The sequence below is a fragment of the Seriola dumerili genome, unplaced genomic scaffold, assembly GCF_002260705.1.
Source record: "Seriola dumerili isolate Sdu_G_001 unplaced genomic scaffold, Sdu_1.0 BDQW01000052.1, whole genome shotgun sequence".
NCBI lineage: Eukaryota > Metazoa > Chordata > Actinopteri > Carangiformes > Carangidae > Seriola > Seriola dumerili.
Window position 1 is genome coordinate 7,060,819 of NW_019174307.1, and position 24,133 is coordinate 7,084,951.

The 24,133-nt window shown below is 39.6% G+C and overlaps 3 protein-coding genes across 5 annotated transcripts; 1 reads left to right on the top strand and 2 right to left on the bottom strand.

Moving 5' to 3' along the window:
• Positions 1 to 1,731: 1,731 nt before the first annotated feature.
• On the bottom strand, positions 1,732 to 7,568 carry LOC111218704 (high-affinity choline transporter 1-like). Its single transcript, XM_022741119.1, has 8 exons — positions 7,385 to 7,568; positions 7,004 to 7,117; positions 6,476 to 6,631; positions 6,172 to 6,320; positions 5,624 to 5,767; positions 5,084 to 5,237; positions 3,123 to 3,340; positions 1,732 to 2,385 (listed from the first exon to the last, which is right to left on the bottom strand). The coding sequence occupies exons 1-8, from the start codon at positions 7,566 to 7,568 to the stop codon at positions 1,732 to 1,734; spliced, it is 1,773 nt and encodes a 590-aa protein (XP_022596840.1).
• A 3,881-nt stretch (positions 7,569 to 11,449) lies between these two features.
• cldn14 (claudin 14) lies at positions 11,450 to 15,133 on the bottom strand. Of its 3 annotated transcripts, none has more exons than XM_022741201.1 (4): positions 14,930 to 15,133; positions 13,926 to 13,980; positions 13,213 to 13,474; positions 11,450 to 12,453 (listed from the first exon to the last, which is right to left on the bottom strand). In XM_022741201.1, the coding sequence occupies exons 3-4, from the start codon at positions 13,444 to 13,446 to the stop codon at positions 11,947 to 11,949; spliced, it is 741 nt and encodes a 246-aa protein (XP_022596922.1). In that variant the 5' UTR covers positions 13,447 to 13,474; positions 13,926 to 13,980; positions 14,930 to 15,133; the 3' UTR covers positions 11,450 to 11,946. The 3 variants fall into 3 exon arrangements, with proteins under 3 accessions (XP_022596922.1, XP_022596921.1, XP_022596923.1); XM_022741200.1 differs by having other exon boundaries at positions 13,926 to 13,989; XM_022741202.1 differs by lacking the exon at positions 13,926 to 13,980.
• Positions 15,134 to 17,222: 2,089 nt separating this feature from the next.
• fbxo47 (F-box protein 47) lies at positions 17,223 to 23,710 on the top strand. Its single transcript, XM_022741336.1, has 10 exons — positions 17,223 to 17,409; positions 18,001 to 18,162; positions 18,314 to 18,390; positions 19,078 to 19,152; positions 19,480 to 19,588; positions 19,987 to 20,160; positions 20,551 to 20,700; positions 21,053 to 21,195; positions 22,415 to 22,574; positions 23,610 to 23,710. Exons 1-10 carry the CDS (start codon positions 17,223 to 17,225, stop codon positions 23,708 to 23,710), a joined length of 1,338 nt encoding a protein of 445 aa, XP_022597057.1.
• Positions 23,711 to 24,133: the final 423 nt, after the last annotated feature.

Consider the following 24,133-nt stretch of genomic DNA (forward strand, 5'->3'; position numbering starts at 1 on the left):
TCTGAATTTTAATACTGTCCAGGCAGCAATTTGGTTAATTTCATTTAGATATGGAAATGAATTTACAAAATTAACACCAAATGTGCTTTTATTGTTGTGAATGTTACTGTTGTATGTTAATGCCTTTGTAAATACAAATTAATTTAAAGACGTCTGCAAGTCATAAGTTTGACAGAAACAAGGATTGCAAATTGATTTTCACAACATATGGAAATTAGGGTAGCCAATGGCTGCCTGGAAGGTACACAGGAAAAATGTTCAAATACCTATAAAACTATAGATTAGTAGGTTGAATCTGGAAATATTAATCTGACTACATTAGGGTGGTGTGTAATAAAAGCTGAGGCTCCACTGGATCTACATTCATCCCATGATAATTCTGCAGAACTTTTTACGTTCAGTGCAAACCATTAGTGCCGATAGTGTGGAGGTCAAGGTAATGTTTAATGTATTTGGCACTAGAAAGCTGGGTTTGTGTCCCATCTTATACCAACAGTAAATGATGAGTTTTTCATGTTTAACTATGAGCATTGTTTTTCCTTAGCTGGTCTAATCAGCATTTTTATTTAAACATTGACAAATGATTATCAGCTCGTTTTTATCGTCTCCCAGCTCATTCTTTTGGTTCTTTACCCTTTTGGTTCACTCTCACCGCTTTCATCAACCTCATTTCCAGCTGCAGGACACAGCTGTTTTCAGCATAAAGCTCTGAGCACTGTATTCACTACTTTCCAAAGTTACCGGCTAACTGGTGAACATAGTGGAGTCAGTAATTTACTTCAGGAGTTGGTGGAGAACAAAACAGCGATAAAAGTAAAATTATTTGGCTATTGTAGTTGCAACATGGGAATAGTATGGAATAATTTATTTTAAAAAAGGTTGGCAGTGAACGTTTAAAAATGTTGTGATTGAACATAATCTGGGATTTTGCAGGATCATCCAATATCAACCCTCTGCTTGGCAAGTCAAGGGTTTGGGAATATCATGGTGGTATTAGATTCTTAATTTGACACTTACTGTGTCTGGAATATGTGAGTATGACAGGAGGATTAAGAGCAAGGTGAACACGAAACATAAAATCTGCAAAATAAAAATCAACTTCAAGTTAAAAGCAATGACGGAAAACTGCAAATTCAGTATAACGCATCTATACAACATAGGTCCTAAAAATATTATTGCTCTATTATTAAATCTTCTCAACGCAAGCTTACAACTCAGTCTAAAAAAAGTTAATGGTGCATTCCCTTGATGCCGCTTTGTCAGCAGGTGTACATCAACACACACATTGCTATGTGCACACAGACACAATTCCTTGGTTACATATTGCACTATTATCATGACCCACTGCAAACCCTTGTACACTTCCTCATATAGGCTTACTGTATGGCCATTGAAAGTTCCTCTGATCACTGTAGCAGCACTTAAATTAAAATGATTGTAGTGGTTTTGGATTCACAGTCATGATAAAAACACAAGAATGAGTATGTTATGCATAACACAGCTGATTGACAGTCAACTTCCTGTTTCTAGGCAAGGAATGTCAAAAAAGAAGGAGGCACCATGTCATCAGCATAAAACAAACTTGTGGAGTCACTTGGAAGCCACAGCAGATTCCTGTTGACTTAGCTTCCAGTGCGGCAGTAGCAAGTTTCCTGAAGAATGTCAATGCCTCTTTGACTATTCCCTCTTCTTCAAATTCCTTGGTTCTAGTTTCCTTTGTGCCTTTGTTGTTTAGTTTTCATCATGAAAAGCCTCTGGACTGGATGCCCCATCATCACTGAGGACCTCAGTGTTGGTGAAAGTTCCAGCAAGTGATGCACCCAGGGCCTGCTTGACAGGCGCCATCTCTGAAAGAATGATGTTATCATGGTTGCTCACCAGTGTAGCCTTGTCCATGATCTCCTTGCTGTGCTTGGATACCACAGCATCCAGGAAGTCGTACTTGTGTGACATCATACCACTTTCAAATAGGTACTTTGTCAGGTATGAAAAGGACACATTTGCCAAGAAGGATGCCACCATGGACACAGACTTGAACGGGAACCTCTGCTGGACAAAGTACTCCTTGTCACCAGTGAGGTGGTGGACCTTCTCCTGGATCACCCACCCGGGGTAGTAGATGAAGGGAGGGAGTTTGAGGTAGGGCTCCCCTCCACCAATGCGCAACAAAAGACCAAAGACATAGCCAGCCACAGAGCCATAAGTATTGGTGCCCTTGACGAATAACACACTGAGAAGTTGGGGAAAGATGATGACATAGACCAGGTCGGAGCTCAGGTACCACAAGCCATATACTGATCCTGTTAACAATGCCATAGCAGTAGCGAGAGCTCCGAATACAAAGATGGTGAGGCGCATCACCCAAACAATCTCACGATCTGAGGCCTGAAGGAAAGAAGAAAGGGATGACAGTGAAAAGAGTTTACAGCTAGGAGCTCTGTGAGGCTGTTCTGAGGTACAGCAATATTTTGAGCTAAATGCTAACAACAGCATGCTAACATTCTCACAATGAAAATGTTAACTTGTTTAGCATATGTAATGTTTAATGTTTTACTAATGTCACCATAATGATCAAGTATATTAGCATGCTAACATTTGCTAATTAGAATCAAACACAAAGTACAGCTGAGGCTGAAGTTTTTGTCGACAAACCAGAATAACTGACCTGATGGTTCTGGATAAAAAGGGATCTCCAAATAAGTGTTTACCAGATTTCATGTTCATCCATCCACCCAATAGTTGTCGAAACATTTCAATCAAAACCACAAAAGAAACCTTATGGTGGAGCTCAGGTAAAAGTCAGAGGTCATGAAAATCATGAGGATTCATCCTCTGGAAACCATGAATGCTTTAGAGCCAATAGATCATCCAAAGTTTCATATGAGTCTGAACTTGTCTGTTTGAACATTGTCTGAAAGTTTGTGGTCTGGTGCTGGTTCTGGTTATATTCAAGTACAGTGAGGGTAGATTTATTCTGAGCTGGTGTTTTTCTTTTTTTTTGTCGTTTTCAACATCTGACTCATTTGTAAACCAATGGGATTAAACTAATATTGATTTATCAGTTGGTTGACTGATGCTCAATCTATGCATATGTGTTTTGGTATTTTTGTTGGCTCTCTTACCGACTGCCGAAAGGCGAGCTGATAAATGTTCCTGGCAAACATGGAGCTGGCTGAGAGAATAGACGAGTCCGCTGATGACATGACCGCAGCTGATACCGCCCCGAGACCAAAGAAGGAGACATAGGGTGGACAAAGGTGCTGAAGCACTATGGGAAGAATCATATCTGATTCTTCCTTATCCTTCGGAGGGAGGGACCCGTAAGTAGTTTGGTTCCAGTCTGTAAAAGAGAAAATGTTGTAAAAGATGGAAATCGAAATGTCAAGGCTTATTTTAACACCTTATTTTTGCAATCAGTACTCTTCACTTCATCCAAGTATGATGATTATCAACGTGCCAAATGTAGCAGTATTTGCCTGAATACTTTTTACTAATACTGAACAAAAAACATCACAGCAATTTATGCAATACAACAACATAATTGCAGTTGAACAGCCTATACTTGGTGGTTCTATATTGAGATTTTAAAGAAATTTACCCAGCCAACCTGTGGAATTTTAAGCGGACTTATTAGCGTATTACAGTTGCTGTTCTAAACCTTTAGTTTTTCAGACAAAAGGCTAGATTTTAAGACCTGATTATAATGTTCCCTGTGGATACGCCTTTCTCAGTAGCAGAACAATAAAAGGGCTTCACGTGTCTATGTGCTAAAATACAGAAGAGATTATAAATGTAAGGCTGTGCTGTTTGCCAAAATACAGGGGATAAGCCGTGACAGAGGAAAGTCACAAATAATGGAAAAATATGATATCCAGGTAATATTAACTGGTTAACAAATACACTGGTCTGCCAATGGTCCAACAGGCAACAAAGAAAATATAAGTCAGTGTTGAGTAATACATTATGTAGTTTAATTGCATTTTAATTGTCAATCTGATTAATAATAATTGCATTTATAATGATTAATTTCTGCAGCAAGCCATTGATTCTAATGAGACATTTTGATGGCTGATTAAATACAGAGGTCGATGTACCATAGGTGTATAATTTTTCTTGAGGAAACACTGAATACTGCGAAATCTGTGAATTAAAAAGGTAATATATTAATTTGAAATAGTCATCAGTGGCCACTGCTTCATCAAGCCAACATTTACTTGCAAGGACATTACTCTCATACATCAAACTACACCACCATTTGTTCTCTTGTCTCTCTTTTGCCTTTAAACCCTCTGACATCCTTCTATCTCTCTGCCCATTTTTTCATCCTTCTCTTCATCCTACAGAGGTACACAGTCTCTTTCCCTCCCTCCCCCGGTTATTCACAAACAGCAGTTGATTAGTGCCGGTTATACATGAAACAGCTTCAGATGGACCAGATTAATTAGCTCCTCTTCAGATGTAATATTCACTAAATCAGCATGGCCCGATGGCTCTCTCTTCTGCCCGTCGTGACAGGATCCGTCTGCTGTTGTTTACCCTCCAGACACCGTATGCATCTACATTTACACATCTGAAAAAAAAGCTGCTGGGGTGTAAACAACCCAGGAAGGCAGTGCGCTCCCTTTGATCACACTTTCCTATTTGAATAAAGGATCAGATTCCTGGATGTTTCGATTGTCTTGTGATGTTTCATTAACTGCTTAATCAATGTACGTGTCTGTGTGTATTCACATAATTCACGGATCAGCAAACTGAATTCACAGCTGCAATCCAGACATAACAGTGTGTGTGCGTATTAAGCTTAAAAAACATTAGATGAAACTTGAGTTTGGTCATTTTTGTATCTTTTATGGGAATCAAATCTGGATATAAATAACATCTAACTGCATCAATAATAAAATTCTTTATAATAAATACTATAACGCTTGTGCTCATTGTTTAAAAAGAGCCGTTGTTAAATCCTGAGCAACTTCCACATGTTCTGAAGTGACAGGCTTGAATTAAAGACATTTTTAAAAATGATTAGGATGTGAGTGCTGGGGCTCCGGTGCATGTGCCTGTGAGTGTGTGTGTGTGTATTTACCAGTGGAGGCCCCTATAGCTCCTATGAGGACCGAGGGGACGGCCATGACCAAGCAGCCGAAGGCGGCGAGGAAGGAAAGGACCTGGGCATAGGTAGCTGAAGAGGCAGAAAGAACCCGTTGAAAATAGACCTGCCAGGGAATCCCCCCCAACATCTAGAAACAGAAACACCATAGTAAATACAGACACCAAACCAATGCATAACAATCAGCTAGACCACCACCAACACAGCTCTGAACCTTTAACGTTAGTACTGTACAACAAATGTGACAAATCTCCTCTGAAGCTATGCTTTGTGTTTTTCTAATGGTGATAACTTGTTATTCACCTTTAGAAGAAGCCTGTATCTAAACTAACAACAACAACAACAACAACAACAAAACACTAAGATGCCCTGTGCCTAAACTGCACCTTCAATACTTAATTGAAACCCCCTTCTTGCAACACTTGACAGTTTAAGTGGAATCAAAGTGTGTATCCAGTTTACTTTACAGTGATATACTGTGTCTTGATGAATTTTCTGATAAAAGTTATGGCTTACCAGCAAACAGAAGTTGTCCGCCCAGCGCCATTTGTCCTCGGGCTCAATCTTCCCCAGCCACGGTGATTGGTAGATTGCTTCCTTGGCTGAAACGCTGATGTCTGACACGGCAGGATTGGACAGGGCAAAAGGAACGCTGATCCACTGATGGAGAGGAGGGTACAGAAGCCAAAATTCATTACAGTTTCAACAGATATTCAGTGATTTTAATGTGATTCCACTATCAAAGTGTTTGGCTCTGACATTGGATCCCAATACCACAGTCTTTGCCAAAAAGTTGGATATTTGTAGACTAGTGTCTTTAGATATAAATCAGTATGTTCCTGCCAATGTGACCCATTTCTGATACAAATAACATGTTGCTTTTTGCGTATTTAATATATTTATAATACATTTGATCAGATTTCACACACACAGGCCTATATATATATAGATGTTTTGTAAATTTATAAGTTTTTGGCATGAAAATGGTCTGATGAAAACAGAATTACACTGGCAAAACCCTGTTTGATAACACAGGGAGCCAACAGTCTCACAGTGAAACTCACCAAGCCCACAAAGATACAGAAGAGCTGGACCACATCCGTGTATGCGACAGAGTAGAGTCCTCCAACAAGTGTGTAGAAGATAGCTATCAGAGCTGAGATCACCACAGACATATTGATGTTTATGTCCACGATCACGCTCAGAGTGGCACCTGCAGGGCAATACATTCAGCTCAGCAACTAGGAGTAACAGTAAACAGTAATTTGAAGTGGTGCACATGATGGGTTTAAACATATAGGGCATTTAAAGCCTAGTTTAGCCACAGATGTGATTATATTCAAAAGATCCCATCCTTAGATCACCTACCCAATGCAGATAAAATGGCTGCAGACCAGAAGATTTCTCCCATGAGAGCAGGGATGAAGAGCAGCCCCCCCATCCTTTTTCCATAAAGCTGCTGGAAGGGATCCAGCATGGTGACATAGCCACGCGATCGCATAGGTTTGGCAAAGAAAAGGCCACCTGAACGATGTCAGACATTAAGGTAGAGCATAATATATTATTTTAGAAAGTGTATTTTACAAACTCTAATGAAAGTCTTTGTCTAACTTGAAAGTAGGAAATCACATTCATCAACAGACAGATAGATAGATAGATAGATAGATAGATAGATAGATAGATAGATAGATAGATAGATAGATAGATAGATAGATAGATAGATTATTTATCCCCTAGGTGATTTGTGGTAAATAGCCCAAAACATGCAAAGTTACAGGTGTGGTTCTTTAAGAAGTATCTTGTGCTTCTAATTTGCACCCATCCTGCATTCTTACTGCATATAGTTCTGTATACACACTCTCTTTGTACAGTATAATTAAAGAAGCTGGTTCTTACCTACTACCAGGCTGAGAGCATAACCAAACGGTGCCTGTGCCCAAGCCAGGCCGTAGTCTGGCAGGTAGACATACTCTGCTGTCCCATTGATGTAGCCACCACCCACCCAAGTGGCTGAAACCAAGAAAAAAAAGTCTTTCATGAAAGAATGGTTTGGTGCATGTTGCATAAGAACTTTAAGTTGTCTGAAATGTTGAGTTGTGGTAGTAAATTATATTTTTGGCTCCTGTGTTGTTCGTGCGTAAAAGACTGAGTTTGAGAAATTATTGTCTTTTTCTGACCTCATGTAACACCCAAATGTGACAGCACGTGCACACAGGTCACTGTGAAAATGTACTAACAAACTTAAATTCAAAGCAACCCCGTAGTTAGCAAACTCACCGGTCATTGTGAATCCACCAACGAACAACCCGATGTCTCTTCCCCCGACCATGATACTCTCGCTCCGGTCTCCGCTTTCGCCAACTCCGGAGTTTTTATTCTTCCACGCGGCCCAGATCCCCACGAACAGGATCAGGACGTAAAAGACCACGATAGCCACGAGACCCTCGGCGTGGATGGTCATCTTCCCTTCGTCCGCTTCCTCCCGCCGAGATCAGGTGATAGTGCGCGCGGAGGGCTGGAATCTCATGGAGAGAGCTCTGAAGAAAAATTTTGACTGTTTTTGACTTTTATCTGAAATATTTTCTTTTTTTTTTCAGAAGTTTCACCTTGTACCTTTTTTCAAGTCTGAAACAGACAGACTCCGGTTACTTTGCTCCCATGCGAATCACATGGAGCATGATAAAAAAAAACATTTGAAAAGGAACTCTTAACCCAATGGACAACTTTAAAATACTGAAATTCAAACGTTTTATCTGACGCCACCAAATTCTTAAAAGCTAGACGATTTACTATGTCCTCAGTTTAAGGTGTGTAGAGTTACATTTCATGTAACCAACAGATGCCCAGTGCTTTCCATTCAGAGAATGCAAAGTATTACACTTGAATGTTAGATTTTCTACTAAAAAAAACGATCCACGCATATTTAAAATATCCAGTGGTGAGCATTTGAATATTCCCCGTTCACCAAAATTATATTAACACTTAAACCCAAAGACTTGTCACACCCAAGCAGATGCAATTCAGTCCACAACAGTGGAGTAATTATAGGAGAAAACACACACACCCAATTTTCCTGCAAATTGCAGTTTAAGAAAACAAACACAAAAATATTTCACATTATAGGCTGAAAAAACTGTGTTTTCTGTCAATTAAATGTCTGTTAGTAGCTTCAATTCACTTATGTCAAATTAGTAAATGAAAGAGCGATAAAGTCCTAGCATCCAAAATGAGATGCAACCAGAAAAACACAAAACTGCCTGTTTTAACTACACACCTCCCTGGTGACCATATATTTTACTCAAAGCAACAATTAGACAAGGACCAGTTGGCACTGGAAGCCTCTTTGATTTGCACAATTTTAAAATACTTTTTTATGCAATTCTCGCTTTGTTCTTCACTCAGTACTTCAACAACAAAAGATCTTATTTGGACTTGTTTAGTAAAAGCTATAAGAGGGGCCATACCTTATCGTATCCAATTGACGCATGTAACAGAGGGAGAGGAACAACAGTGCTCCATCGTGTGTTATCAGATCAAATGTTATGAATCAGAATAATATAAAACTGATCAGAGGAGTTCACGAATTATTAGTGATGGCTTTGTTGTCCAGCTTTAAAGACAGTTGAACGTCTTTTACGCGCGACTCACTTCAATTACAGACATGCTTACTCCACTTACTGTGCCAGTTTAAACACTAAATGTCTGCTAATTTTCACTTAATTCTATAAAAGTGTAGAGGATACAGTGTAGCCTATTATGTGAAAAATCTGGACCGGCATGCTTTTGTTTCCTGTACTGCTGTCGTGCGTAAAAGTCCGTTAATGCTTCTCCCAGATGACGCACCGTCAAAAAACCTGCGAACCATAAACCAAAAGACACCGAAAACAAATGGATAAGGGTTTAATTTCTGATGTGCTGCATCACTACAACCAAAGCTGAGGTTTTCAGCTCCTCGTTTCGCTGATAGCACGGTTCCAAGAAGCCGGTGCTGCATTATTGATCTCCCTTTAAATCAACATCTGTCACTTTGGTCAAATGCAGTTACATTCAGTCAACACATATTAGTTAAAGAAGGTAATCTCAGAAACTGACATAATCTTACCTCTCCTTCGGAGAAACAGGTGTAAATAGATCACAGGAGCAGGGCCTCCAAAAGAAGCTTTAAAAAAAGTGTCAAAGACGGGTTTTGTTTGTTTTGTTAAAATGTTATGGTACGAGAAAATATTCCTCTTGGACGAGCAAACACAATTCTCCTATGTTGTTTTTTTTAAGTCACCAATGCTCGTCAGAGAGAGAGAGAGAGAAAGAGAGACGGAGGGAGAGGGAAAGAGCAAGGGAGGGGGAGAAAGGGTGGAGGTGGGTGGAGGGGTGGAGATGAATGGGAGTGGTGGGTTTATTGGGTCCTGTCAGGGTGGGTAGATGGTGGATGAATGTCTTCCAGGGCAGGACGAAAATAGCACCTAATAGTGAGTGGCATGACGCACAGCCTCTCCGGGAACGCTTTCCAATATCATAATATCATACTGGCAATGGATGAAACCTTTGCTCTGCCAGGTTACATTTCAGGCCTGATTTACGATCTTGCACAGGTCCCCGCTTGCAGGTCCCTCGCTTAAAGCGTTTACTCTGCAAACGCTGGCTGAATGGTTTTAATGGTGAGGATGTAAGGCCTGCATAGGATTACTTTTCCATTTTATGACCCACCTTACGCACGCAGCCCAACTCTGACGCCTTTATTCGTCCAAGAGCATCACTTAACTCACCCCAAACATCAAAACTAAAAAATCAGACAGAAGTTATGAGGAAGGAGCGATGTGGATTCATAGGATATTATTCTGGTCACTTTCAGTACAATCACCATGTGAGAGACAATGTTTGGGCATTTTCTTTATATGTACCTGGGAAAGGATGTTACCTCTTATAGCCTGCCCTCAAACCTGAGGAGAAAAGGAACTACAATCCCCACAACGACACCACCTCCTCTCCTGCAAAATGTGTTACTTTCAATGCTGGACAATAGAGGAGGTTTTACTTGGATCAGTCAGTCGCTGTCCGTGGTGCTGAAATGTGAAAACAAAACGCCCACAACAGAAACACTAGATGAGAAAATTCACTTCACCACATCGCTTGCTTCCATTTAGGCTGTAACGAGCGAATCAGTGCTCCTACTCAATTGAGAGTTTAGTATGTGGCCTTATTAAAATTGGCCATTTGCTTTGGTATGTTGCCATTTGAAAATATAATTACATTTTACTCACTCAGCGTCTTACGTTTAACAGTATGGTTCCCATGGGAAATAGTATAACAAGCAGTTTTCTTTCTTGAATTTCAAAATAAATTCATTTTTCATTCTTCACCATAAATATATATAGTCATTTTGCTCCTTGATGTAAACGGAGATGTTGACTCGTCCGACTGCTGGAAATGAGAAAAGGGACTTGAATTGTGACATGTCCTCTAATTGAGTGTGTGTGTGTGTGTGCGGCTGACAGGCTGCCAGACAGGGCTGCTATAATTGGAGAGTTTTCTAACAAAAAGCCACAGTGTTACAGGTAGTTATAGGCAGACAGCCTGGAGAACTTCAGAGGAGTAACTTCATATTCGGCAGCCACCTGGTGATAATCATTTCCATTTCACACATATGGTTTAACGACTCAGACTGTATGTTAGCTCTATTCTTAGGGGTGCTAAATGTCAACCAATAGATAGCTTATGCTATATCTAAGTGAATACAAGACAGCTGGCTCTTACTGAAGGCCACCTTCTCAAATACATTTGTCGCCATCTAGTGGCCTTTTCAAGTTTTACTCAAGTCTGTGTGAGGGATATGAGACAAGAGACACTTTGCAGCATATATTGAGGATTTAAACTGACCACCAGCAAGTCTGGTGCACTTAACCACTGCAGGGTTTCCTTTGTGTTACTGTTAACAGTCCAGTTTTGAAGTCATCTCTGTATTTTAGGTCAAAAAGAAGCATGTAGCCACCTCATCCTCACAGATTTTCAAAAGGCCTCTTTCCATATTTTGACTTGTCAAAGCATTTAAGGAACAGGTGGAGCTAATACTGTCAGAGCTGTGTTGCTACTTTGAAAAGTCAACATATCTACTAGGGCCAGTGAAGACAACAATTTTTGAGTATTTATAAAGTATTTTTATTATATCAATTATATTTAAATGATTAGAAATGCATTAATTGTATATTTTTGTCAACTTGAAAATGATTTAGAGACAGTGACTACAGATATTAAGTACAATATGTTTGTTTAAAAAAGTAATGGTGCATTTGTATTGTCATTTTCAAAGAGTTAATCCCAGCTAAAAAGTGTTCTCCAATAAGGATGTGACAGAACAACTGGTCATTTATTAACATGAGTGATACAATGAGAGTGTGGAAACTGATTTATGCAGTCGCTTCTGTGACTATTTTCAGGAAAATGTTGCCATCTTCTGGTCCTTCAGGTACGTAGCAGCAGGTTTTATTTTCTCACTTCTCTTACACACACAGTGGTTCCCAGTTTTGCAAGGAACCACCATAATGTGACCTAAGATCTGATCACAATGAAGTTTGAAGAAAGGAGTTTGGGAGTTTGTCAAGTCGTGATATCCTTTCAAATATGGCAACTGATATTTGGTCAAATATAGGATTGTAGGACACTGGTTCTTCCTTTTCCCTTTTCCATCTTGTTTTATGGGTATGGAGGAGGCGCAAATACTTGGAGAGGTATTAAAAATAAGTTGGGGATGTGGTCAATTGACTGTTTTGAACCGTTCAGTATCAATTTCATTCATACGCAGATCTTGTGGCCTCACAGTTACTATGTTAGTGTCTCCCCCAGTTTTAGACATAGTTATTGAGCCTGTAGCCGCTGCTGGAAAGGGAGCAAAGTGAGGGAGCGTGATTGTCCTTTAGCGCCTCTGGGGGCTTGTAGAGTGGAGCAGGGGTATATATGTTGTAGAAGCAAGGGGGAGGTGATGATGGTTGATTCCTCTGCATATGGGGTGGACTCTGTGACCTGGCACCCCTACTGCTCCAGCACAGCACCAGTCCTCCACTCAGGCTGAGGCAGGCCGAGGCGTAGCCGAGGTATACGGCCAGGCCGATCTCATATTTCATCCCGCTGGGAAGGAAGGGGTCGTAGAATTCCATTATGACATCGTTGGTGGTCCAGGACACTGTGACCAGGCAGAGAAGACCAGCACAGAGGAAACAAATCCCCCCACTCATCGCCAACGGAGACTTGATCAACGAGCCACGGGCAAAGCGGGTACATTTCATCCCCATCGCAGACACTACAGATGCCAGGACTGAGGTGATGCAGGAGAGCACCATGAGCGCCCGGGCTGCCTAATTTGGAGGAGAATAGACAAGCACTGTTAATGTTGGGACTAACCCTCTTGGTAAGTATTTCTTATTTGGTACAATCACGGTGCTTCATATACTCTCACTTTCATCACCAACAATTTTGTACATATAAGGGTTTAATGAAGTCAAAGTGTTCCCTCAACTATTTGAGAGAAAAATAATAAAAATTTTGCAATTGTTTTTATCTTCACACATACAGTAGTGCGGTCAATAAGGAACTAAATCCAATCTTAAAATTGTATTCTTATAGTCTTTAGCCGTAAACTGCACTCTGTCCCGTAGCAGCTACAGTACTTGGCAATCAATCAAACCACTGGTTAATTAATATCAAACAGTTTGTACAGTATAGTAGGATTGCATAAAAGTGTAAATCATTCTTTTAAGACTTTATTCTGGATCCTGAGCTCTTATTGGCAAATAGCACACAATTTACACTTAAAAGTAATTCTCTTAGATTCACTAAAATACCTGACCTTCCATCTATTAATCTGGGCAACTAACAGTTCAAATCACAATAACATTCACTTTACAATGATCTAAAACAGACAAAAGCAGTCAATCCTCACATTTAAGAGGCTCAAACCAGAGAATGGCAGGCACTTTTTTGAAAAATGACCAAAACAATTAATAGATTATTAAAATATGTGGCAATTTGGTTCTGGTCATTGCAGCTTTTCTTATGGTAACATACAGAAAGATAGATGCAGTACAGTAAGTTGCTAAATGGTATGTGTGTAATACCTGCAGGTCGCGTGGCAGTGCTAGTAGAGATCTGTACAGCTCACATTGGTAAATGCCAGTGCTGTGCCATACACACTCCATCCACAGGCCTTTCATGTAGGCGGTGGCTGTGATGATGTTTGAGCCCACATAGGCTGTGCTGCGCCAGTGGGGGAGCAGAGTTGAAACTACAGTTCCCACAAGTCCCAACAGCCCTAAGAAGAATCCAAGGAGCTGAACTGCCATGCTGGCCATGATTGTTTCACTCGGACAGGTGCTAAAACTGCGAAGTACAAAGTTACAGCCACAGTTGATGAGCTTGTATACACACTAGGAGACAATTAACAGCATCTGGATGTCTCAAAAGTGCTTGTTACTAATCGGGCTCACGAAAGTACACTGAATTCAGAGGTTACATACGAAAAAATAGGAAAGTCAACCCAAAAAAACTACTTTAAATATATGTAACCACATGAAAAAGAAGCACTTTTGGAACAAAACTACAGTCCCCCAGGCTGAAGATGTGGCTGGATTCCTCCTGTTATCTGCATGGTCCCCAGCAGTACAGTAAATTCCACTGAGCTAACTTCCAGTCACAGCGTCTGAGCCATTCCTTAAGTGTCTCTGGAGTGCATTCAGAAATAGCTGTGGAAACTTTCAGTATTATGGCATCAGTCTCTGGTGAGTGGCAGATGACTGCATCTGTAACTAATGAGAGCAGTGTTCAGCTTCACCTGTTTAACGCTCTCCTCTGGAGGGCAAACCACAGCAGTCTATTTGTTAAGCTTTCTGCCACCCCTCAGGAAAGGAGAGAGGGAGAGAGGAAATTAAACATTTACAGAAACTGCCCAAGCTGAGAGCAGTGTTATAAACCACTAACTTTGAAATTTTTCACAGCTCTGCAGGGTATTTGAGAGAGTGGGACTGAATGACTTGATCACAGAACTGGGCCCTAAACTGTGGAGTTAAGGGATATTAGTGACCGTTGTTGTAATAATTGGAAAAATTCTATTATCATCAATTTACTCTCTGATTTAAGATCATCTGGCACAAGTTTGACACACATAGCAGTAAAAATTCCACCCTCCCTCACAGTGAGAAAATAAGAAAGCCATTGGTAGTTAAGCATTTACTTTTGTTCCTTCCCAACGTTTTGTACATAATATCCTCTAGGTGAAACGATCCTCAATAATGAACCGACAAAGTTTTAGAACAATGACAAACCACGTCTCTAAAAAATACAGTGTTAAATAAATGGACAGATAATACTCCTTAAATTCAAAATTGCTCATTGTGCCAACATGACTAAAACAGACTGGCTTTAAATTTCAATCCAGAGAAGACAAACTGTGCTTATACAGCCCCATTGTTTTGACTTCCTCAGAGAACAGAGGCTGTTTATAAAGCCTGATTATTGTTCAGTGTTAGACCTGGTGCTGTTGGGGCCTCTTAAATATCAGAGATATAAGCGTCATTGTGCTTAATTAATGATTGACTACAGTGAAAGCATAACAAGTAAGCAATAGGAACAAAAGCAAAGCAACACGTGACAAGTGACAAGCATCTTTTTCACATTTGTTTGCCCACAAAGCTGAGTTTAGTCACTCATAACTGTGCGAACCACTGAATTCTGACCAAATGGAGACTGCAATCTCTACACTGTGAAATACTGTACATGGACTGCTGCTTAACCTTCCACATTTTAAATACTTAGTAAAAACAACATTTGAATACTCACCAACAAGGTTACATGAGGACTACAGAGCCATGGTCACAGGTGTCCAGACGGCACACTTGTCCTAAGTGACAGAGACGTATTTGGAGAAGCTCCAGATAAATAGGGTCACTGGCATTGATTCCGCACTGACCAGCTCCTTCTGTCTCTGTTTCAGTTTTAACAGACAAGTAAAATGTGTGTGTGCTGCAGGACTGTCAAATATGTGACTGGCCAGATATTATCATCGGCATTATCCCTGTCAGCGTCAGCAGCACCATGTCAGTGATGACATGAGAGACAGTACTGCTGCTGGCTTGTTGCTCCGCACAGATAAACAGGGCGGATGTCAACTATTGGAGGCAGAGCAGAGACAGACAGAAGAGATATTGTTCTCACTGGTTGTGCTGCTTTAGTCTCAATAATTCAGCTCTCTGCATCTCCACATCTGTGCATAATACATAATGAAATATGAAATGAAAAGAATGAATGAATAGATAATTTCATAATCAGCCTATCAACTCATATCTAACTTATACAAAATCATTTATACTAATTAAATACAGACAGCAGGAATTTAAACAGTAAAAGCAATACTGCACCAAACCAGCACTGCAAAGCTGACAGCCAAACTGTACTTGATGGTAATGTGGTACATACTGTATGACAACCCAGGTGAGGTCATTCAAAACTGCGGTTTTATCCTGGGTCCATCTTCTAAGTCCATCTTCTTGCTTATCGCTCTCTCCCTCTGTGCCCGAACCCACCATGACATCCTGTTGGTATACAAAAGCATTTTCCTGGCCTTCCCCTGGGTCCCTCATGTAGTATTCAGCTCGCTGTAAGAGCCCTATAGTGAAGGGATGATCCTCTCCAAGGTCTGCCTGTGGGAGACGCCATTTGAATGTGGAACACTTAATAGTCTTAGTTAAGCTGAATAATCCTGTGATTAGCAGCTGAGCATAGCTGGTTTGTTGCACACTGCTGGAGGGTAACACAACCATTTCGACAGTGTAGTACAGGCCTTCCTTTTTTTAAAGGTTTTTTTATGTGTTCAAAGGTCTGAAAAGTTGCAATCTTCTCTGTATTACGCAAACCTTCTTAACATGATGTATGTAGATACACACAACACTAGTACAATTGACAGGCCCTGCATACACACACAGGTGTTGTGGTAATTCTGGCTGATTGAACCTCTGCTCAGGTTTTGGCTGGAGCAATGATGGGAGTTATGGGAAAAAAGCTGGAATGAAATGTAACTATATGCACTTTTATCAAGTATATGTTTTGGGAGACAGTCAGAGGAAAATACTAATACTATTACTACTACATTTAAAAATAATAATATTAATAATAATAATAATAATAATAATGATAATACACTTTGTTTGTATAGCACCTTTCATACAATAAATGTAGCAAAGTGCTTTACAACAAAGAAATGACATGAAAAAAAATACAAAATGAACATAAAACATTGTTAAAAACACTGATCTAAAATGAAAAGCGTTAAAAACATTAATGTAAAATGAGATACAATAATGAATAAAATAATAAATAATCAAATAGGCAGACATTTAAAAGAAGTGCTGAGCAGTGCATAAATGTGGCGCAAAGTGCAAAATTTCAGAGCTAGTTAAAGGCTAAAGTAAAGAAATAAGTTTTGAGGCTTCTTTTAAAAACACTTAGTGAGCTGACCTCTGATATCAATCGGTAGTGTGTTCCATTGCGTTGGGCCATTACTGACAAAGGCTACATTTGCCTCAAGGTTTAAGTTAAACTTTACCTGGCAAATTTAATGTTTTCACCATTTCTTTTGTTATTTTCTTAGCGCAAAGATGAAACATGCTAGATATGCGTCTTTACTTGGACACTTCAGTTTACTTTACTATTGTTTATTTCGCGCCGTTGTGACTGAGTCATCAAAGACATTAAGGCAAGCTAACACTCAGCTGACTTGTCCTTTACAGCTGACATTAACTGCCCATAAGTTAATAGTATTGGTAAGCTACTTTTAACATTAGCTTGTATTCCTATTAATTATATGTTTCTTTCATTGGCTACATAAACGGAAACGTTTATAAAGTCACAACTTACCTAGCAATACTTTGTCAGGAGTTCAGTTTAGCTAACGCTAGCTAGGTTAGCTTGTGAGTTAGCAAAGTCGGTTCTCCTAAACCAGACAGAAAAGTGAAACTGTTTGAGTTGTAGCAGAGACAGTAGAGTATCTTTGGTTGTAACTAGGTCAGCTTCACAGTTTCTTTCATCTCCAGGTCAAACGTTCATTATCCTTTTTAATGCAGGCAACTCAGTGGTGATGGACATGGTGAGGAAAGTCCACAGAAATGTTCGGAGGCACCCTCTGACACACAAGTCTCAGCAATACAAAAGGACCCTTCCTCCAGCAAGAACCATCATGACACGCAGCCAGTGTATACCCAGCACCAGCTTCTTCCACAGGCTCCCATCAGAGGTGTTTGACATGATCCTGGACAAACTATCTGGTAAGTGTTATTGGCTAGGCCTATAGCTAAACTTACCCAATGAAAGGTAGGTAAGACAGACAGCAGCCTGGCTTTAATTTGATTAAAATTGGCCAAGGTCAGAGTCAAGAGTGGTGTGACATTCTCTACACACAATACATGACATATCTAGGCATGTAAAGAAGCTGCATTTTTGCAACTTCTATGTGATTTGGGATTAAGAATGCATACATTCAAGAATACAGTGTTTTTATTTATCAGCACGCACGCACGCACACACACACACACACACACACACACACACACACACACACACACACACACACACACACACACACACATATATATATTTAATTCCAGTTTTTGTACATTAATTAATGGTAACATCAAATGTGTTTATGTTAATTTAAAAGACTGAATAAATATCTTAGAATAGAGTTTTGCATAGCATATGCAGTTTACACAGCATACTAAGCAGCAGATTTAGCATGTTTGTACTAAAAATTATATCCATCTCTTCAATTAAACCTGTACTTCAGTGTAGATATTGCAGTTTAGTAGGTTCACTGAGAAACATGCAGTATTATGAATGAACATTTTTGTGTTTGTCAGTGCTGGAGATCAGTGTGTTTAGCATGGTGTCCAAAGAAATCACTAGACATGTTGTGGACTACATCTCCACCCTGGCCTGGAAGAATAAAATGATTGTCCAGAGCTTTCACCACTCCACTTTCCCTGAGCAGAGCTCCACTATTGAACACTACAGAAACCTGGGTAAGCAGCAATTTATATTTTGCTGAATATTTTGCTTTGTATGATCACCACACAGCACTAAGGATAAGCCATTCTTTGGAGTGAAGGGATAGGAAAGAGCAGAATTTGTCATTTTTTTAACTTGATAATGTGCTTTTGTGTTGACTGTCAGGTTTGTTGCTCAAGAGATGTACTCTTTTGCTACCAACAAAGGAGAGGTTAAAGTTTATCTTCAGCAGGTTTTCACAGGTAATAAATGGGAAGGTGAGATGACAAGCAAGAACAGAACACTGTGATGTGTTAAATGCTTTAGTCTCTTTTCTCTTGATAGGATTAGGGGACAGAGCAAGAGAGCATAGCATGGTTTGCGAGTTTGCTAATTAATTTTGAATATTTAGTTGGGAGGAACAATAAAGTATCAAAATATTTCTGATTTTTGCAATATAGTTTTCATTTTCACGTCATATTATTTTATTATATCCATTTATTTACATTAATGGTACACACTTTCATCAGATATATTGTGCAATTTGTATCTGTTGTTTCAGCTGGACAGAAAGGCTATGAGTATCTTTTTGCTTCACATCAACTTTTAACATATTAGTTACTTAATTGGTCATTTGCTGTGCAGGAAGATCATGCATGCCAACACAGCAAACAAAATTATTACACCAGGCTAAATGAGTTTGTTTATCAAATGGGCTGCACTATTTGTTTTTTATGACTTGTCATGAAAAAGCTAAATTTGCTAGTTTTTACTGTTTAGTGAGCTGTAAAATAGTTAATAAAGATGGTCTTAATTTGCCATATTACATTATATGAAATGTGACTATTGCAGAAGCCTACATTGTAATTGTCACCTAGTTAATATATAGTTCCATCTTCTTATTGGTGGTAACAGATAGTATTGAATGTTGTCCTATTGATCTGTTATAGACTCCCTGCTTCATGTTGGAGCAGTGTCTAACTCCAGACTGCATTGGCTTTTCCGCCTATGGTGTCTTCCTCCAGGTGAGGGACTCAGAAACTATGTATTAGATTGATCATTGAATGTAATTAAAGGAAATCACAAATCAAGTACAGCTAAGAGTGGATAAACACAATGTAATTACATGCAGATTCCATTACTTAAACAAGCTTTCAGAGATCCTCCTCTTTTTCAAATATTTGTTCATAAACTTCCACCCCCTGTGGTTACAGCCTAGTAAAGTGACATGCTGAAGTGCAGACAAACCAGACACACATGAAAACTTGCCCTGTGTCTTAGCAGGACCATATGAAATAACGAAGTTATGAAATAAAAAAATATTAGCTAATGTCATGCTGATTTCTTTACAGACACTTATTGCAGGGTGGGATGAGTTGGAGTGCCACAGAGTGTTCAACTTCCTGTGTGATGTCACAAACCTGCTGCAAAAAATTGAGGCAGTTATCACTGCAAAACCAGGTGTGTGTTTCATGTGTGGAAGGGAAAATACAGCTGAATGTAGAAGAGGAAAAAGCCAAAGTGTTATATAGAAAATAATCTGTCATGGAGGATATCAGTCTCTGTTAAACCAGCTATGTCCAGTCTGAAATCCTCATAGATTATTCATTCACTCTCTCTGGCTCAGATCCATGGTGGTGGAGATAGTGATGTGCATGATTACCTGAGTTAGTTTAAATCTGAGTTGTTACAAAATCAGTAGAGAGTAAGCTAATAGCAGTGCAGAGGTGTAAAGTGAGGTGACTAACTAGTCAGTCTCTTAGTAACTCTGGGCCTTTTACGCTTTAGCTTTGTGGAAGTCTCAAGAAGCATGATACAAAAAACATGCTAAATTCCTTGTCTGTATGTCTGCTCGTCAGGGGTGAGATGGTACCAGGAGCTGCAGCTCCGTCTTTTCTGCCGTCAGGTTCTGTTGGACCCATGGTCGAACCAGCCAGAGTGTCAGTTCTGGCTAATACAACTCCTGAAGCCTTGGCCCATGGTCAGCCAGGCACACTTACTGTTCATCCTCTTTGGACCCCTGCTTCCTGAGGGTAATACAACTTTTATTTACTATATTATTATAATTTTTGTCTACACTCACCCTGAGATCATGATCAGCCTGTGACTGTCCTTTTCCAGTCTTGTGTTTGCAATGTAGTTCAGTCACATGAATTATAGGTTAGTGGTGAGTATTACCCTGAAATAAATTGCTTTCTGCACATAATGGCAGCAAATAATGACTGCTACCATTTTGGCCATAGTTGATAATTTATGTTCAAATATGTGGAAATTTGATTAAAATGCACAATGTACAGTTGTCAAATCAGTTTGAGCAATCACACATAGTTGGAATCAAAGCATAGAATTAGTTGTATTATGTATTATTTAGTATGTGGTAGTGGAGAGACACAGGAAGTGAGTGAGTTTCTCTCTACAAACAGGCACTCTAGGTTGGCAGGATCTTGTGGACAGGGGGCAGCCTCACAGCGCTCTGTGGGACCTGGCCAGGGCCATCCTCCTGCTTTTCGGGAAACTGACAGTCAAAGGCTGGACCACCGACTCAATGCTGGCAATCCTGGAGGAGCTCATTGGTAACATACTTCATTGGTTCTCAAATGTTTTCATGTCGCAGACCTCCAGATAGACACATAGTCTATGGACCCCAAGGTGACATAAGACTTAAACACAGGGTCCCATAATCAAAGAAGTCTTATAGTCTGTAATATTAATTAGATGCCCTGAAAACTCAAAATCAAGCATTGATTGATCTGGCAGTCACCAGTTTACTTGGGAATCTTCAGATACAGGATTCATAGCCTTGGCTCATGTCATTATGTCAAATCAAAACCACTTTTAAACATTTCAATATATTAAACTGAAAATTAATATTGTAGCTTAAATGAACTGTTTGAAATACTTGGTTGTTCTCTTCACTATGTGCAGTTATTCCTCAGCCATGGCATGTGGAGAACGTGGCTCGTCTCTTGGTGCTGTGTGGTAGCAGTCTCTGCTACACTGTTCTGGTCAGCAAGGCCCTGAAAGGACGACTCCTTGAGATCTCCAGACTCATCGTCTACATCATACTGGTGAGAGTACTGGTTATTCTATCATCAGCTGTATCGAGTCTCATTAGGGTTTGTCAGGTATATTGGGTCATTATTGGCTTTTAATTTAGAAGCAGATATTGGCCAGCGTTGCCCTTTTCTGATTTGATACAATGCAGTTAGATTACATAGTTACTGTACAGTTTAAACAGATTAAACATAGATTCAGGATAGGTGTGCATCCAGGAATAGTTTGAGGCCGACTGTGAAATGAATCATCACTTACTGCTCTCCGTGGTCGTTGTGACTCATTTTGCAACGCCTGCTCATTTCTGAATATATCGAATTTTTATCTGCCTAAGTTTACCTAACTGTCATCTCTGGGCACTTGTGCTGTCCATGGTGCTGATTTTTATGAGTTCCTCTTTTACCTCCTCATAGGAGGTTCAATTCAAAGAGTATTGCTCTTCAAAAATTGCAAAGCAGGCTGGTTGATATCATAGACTGTAAATAAAGATGGATGTAGACTCTGTGACGTCACCCATATGTTTCTAGAGAGCGGTTTTGAAACTCAGAGTGGGCTGTGCCGTTGTCACCATCTTGGTGTTGCCTGACTCCGCCTAACTCCTGGCTAATCCCATAATGGGCAGAGAGGTGGGGGCATGTGTGGAGCCGAGATTTCGGTGCATGCTGGTTTGTGGCAAACATACACTCACCCACCAAAGTGCCCATACCCTCAACTATGCATAACTTTATACTTAAAATATAAATGGGTGAGTTATATAAAAAATCACCCCCGTACAGTTGTCTAGCTATAGAGACAAATCATTTTTTGTAGCAGGCTGTAAACATGTCTATTTCTGCTTTAAAGTTGTGTATTTTAACATGGCAGTCTATGGGGATTGACTCACTTTTGGAGCCAGCCCCTTCGAAGAATTTTTTTTGGGGGGGTTTGTTGGCTTGATTTTTCAGTCCCAGATGTTGCCACCTGGTTGATATCATCATGGAGAGGGGGTCTTCTCTCTATTAAAAATGTGTGTGATTGTTTCTCTCAACCTGATTTTATTACATGCTTCATTTCTCTGATTGAGAGTTTCTTGACAAATTAGACATGTTCATTCTGACTTACAGTCACAGTTAGCCATGTTAGTTAATTGTCAAAAAACAGACATATTTTTTATTAATTAAAAAATGAATAAAATTTGTGCTGTGAAAAAGGCCTATTTGTTCAGTTTTCAGTTTCGTATGGCTTCGCCCTCAGGTGTGTGAGAAGGACGGCTATCACATGAAGTGGGCGGTGAAGTTGGTACAACAGATCTGCAAGGTTTACAGCACGGCTCCTGAAAGGTTCTGCTTCATCCGAGAAGTGGAGAACATGTTTTCAGAAATCACCAGGGAGTTCTTTGAGTTTTCTGTAGCAGGTAAGTCGCAGCAGTTTTTTTTCAGACTATAAATTTTATTCAATAAAGTTCTTAGGTTTTGTCTTTAAACCCAAAATACATCCTTGACAATTGGATAATATGATAATATGAATCTGTGGGGACACTGGTTCTTTGCACCAAGTAATATAATACCACAATATTTGGACATCGCAATCATAACAGGATCTTAACGGTTAACATAAAACAATATAAATGGGGGTGGAGTGGATAAGATTTACAGATGGTGCGATGTACAATGATAAAATGAAAATATTACGTACTATGTATAGAGAGAAAATATTCTATATACTGTATGTCTGAGTTGTCATAGAGAAAATGATTTTCCCTGCAGTGTGGAGGAGCTTTTTAGAAAGTTTGTGTGTTGAAGGGTGGCTGTGTACGTGTATGTGTGTGTGTGTGTGACAGCTCAGACAGATGGCATTTACTTGGAACTCCTTATTTTTCTTTATTATATCAAAAATGCTTTCAGCTCAAGTGGATGTGTTTTATCTCAATCTTCCCACCTAGAGCAAACCTTCATTTGCCTCTGATTGCATCCATCCTTTTATTTCTTGCCCATGTAATGCCAATAAAATAAGTGGAGAGCCCCATTCATTGCATTGTTTAACTCAGTGCTAATATAATCAGTTTGTTTTAAGTGGGTTGTTGTCACAGTGAGTGACAATAGATTGGGAAATAGCATTAAAAAATTGTAGTTTATTGTAGAGTGAAGATGGAAGATGGAATTCCTATCACTACGCCCACATATTGAACATGTATTGTATTTATGAAATTTGTATTCTTTAGACCACTGATTCCCTTTTGGCTAGTGACCTTTCACAGCTAAACAATGCCTACTTGTGACCCTCACCACAGGTTACATGTGCCTCTGAGCTGTGAACAGTTGAACCACACAGAGAAATATTCCCTTCTCAATTTTTTTCTTTTTAACACTGTTTTAGTTTCTAGAGTCCTGGAGAGGCACATACTAAAATCTATATAAAAAGTCAATAACGCCATTATAATGCGTTCCAGGGAACCACCTTGAAGACAGCGAGACTTTCCAGACCCTGTGTATCCTCCTGGACTCCAGTGCTCGCTTCCACACTAAATTCCTCCACATGTTCCTGAAATAGGACTAATGCAGATTGAATGTGACAAGATATGGAGGAAAGGAGGAAGAGTCGGGGAAGAAATAAGCGCCGGTAATGAAAGGGAGTAACTAAAGAGTGAAAGAAATTGATGGACCTCTACAACAACAGTAAGACTTGAACATGGGAAGTGTTGTCATGGTAGCTTTGAAAGTTCAGGGAAGTCTGAGGATGAATTTGGTTGACAGTTCACTATATGCTATAAAAACATTTTATTTGCTGGTTGAAAATAGAGATGTTTAACTACTCTGACTAAACAGCATGGTTATTTATGCAAGTTTTATATTTCCCTCAAATATTGCTCCTCTTAAACCAGCTTGGATGTTATTTTTTTATAAAGAGTATTTAATATTTATTCATTAAAAGTAACAATTTTTATGTGACACTATTTATTTATTCACATTGAAC

What these genes read in the sequence shown, in the direction of transcription:
- LOC111218704 (XM_022741119.1), bottom strand. Translation starts at nt 7,568, where the DNA reads ATGACCATCCACGCCGAGGGTCTCGTGGCTATCGTGGTCTTTTACGTC. An exon ending in TGCTCTCAGCCTGGTAGTAG is followed by an intron (nt 6,632 to 7,003) that starts GTAAGAACCAGC and finishes GACATCGTTCAG; the next exon opens with GTGGCCTTTTCTTTGCCAAA. An exon ending in CGGACAACTTCTGTTTGCTG is followed by an intron (nt 5,238 to 5,623) that starts GTAAGCCATAAC and finishes TTCTGTTTCTAG; the next exon opens with ATGTTGGGGGGGATTCCCTG.
- cldn14 (XM_022741202.1), bottom strand. Translation starts at nt 13,446, where the DNA reads ATGGCCAGCATGGCAGTTCAGCTCCTTGGATTCTTCTTAGGGCTGTTG. An exon ending in CACTGCCACGCGACCTGCAG is followed by an intron (nt 12,454 to 13,212) that starts GTATTACACACA and finishes CCTCCAAATTAG; the next exon opens with GCAGCCCGGGCGCTCATGGT.
- fbxo47 (XM_022741336.1), top strand. Translation starts at nt 17,223, where the DNA reads ATGGACATGGTGAGGAAAGTCCACAGAAATGTTCGGAGGCACCCTCTG. An exon ending in TGAACACTACAGAAACCTGG is followed by an intron (nt 18,163 to 18,313) that starts GTAAGCAGCAAT and finishes GTTGACTGTCAG; the next exon opens with GTTTGTTGCTCAAGAGATGT. An exon ending in AGTTATCACTGCAAAACCAG is followed by an intron (nt 19,589 to 19,986) that starts GTGTGTGTTTCA and finishes TCTGCTCGTCAG; the next exon opens with GGGTGAGATGGTACCAGGAG.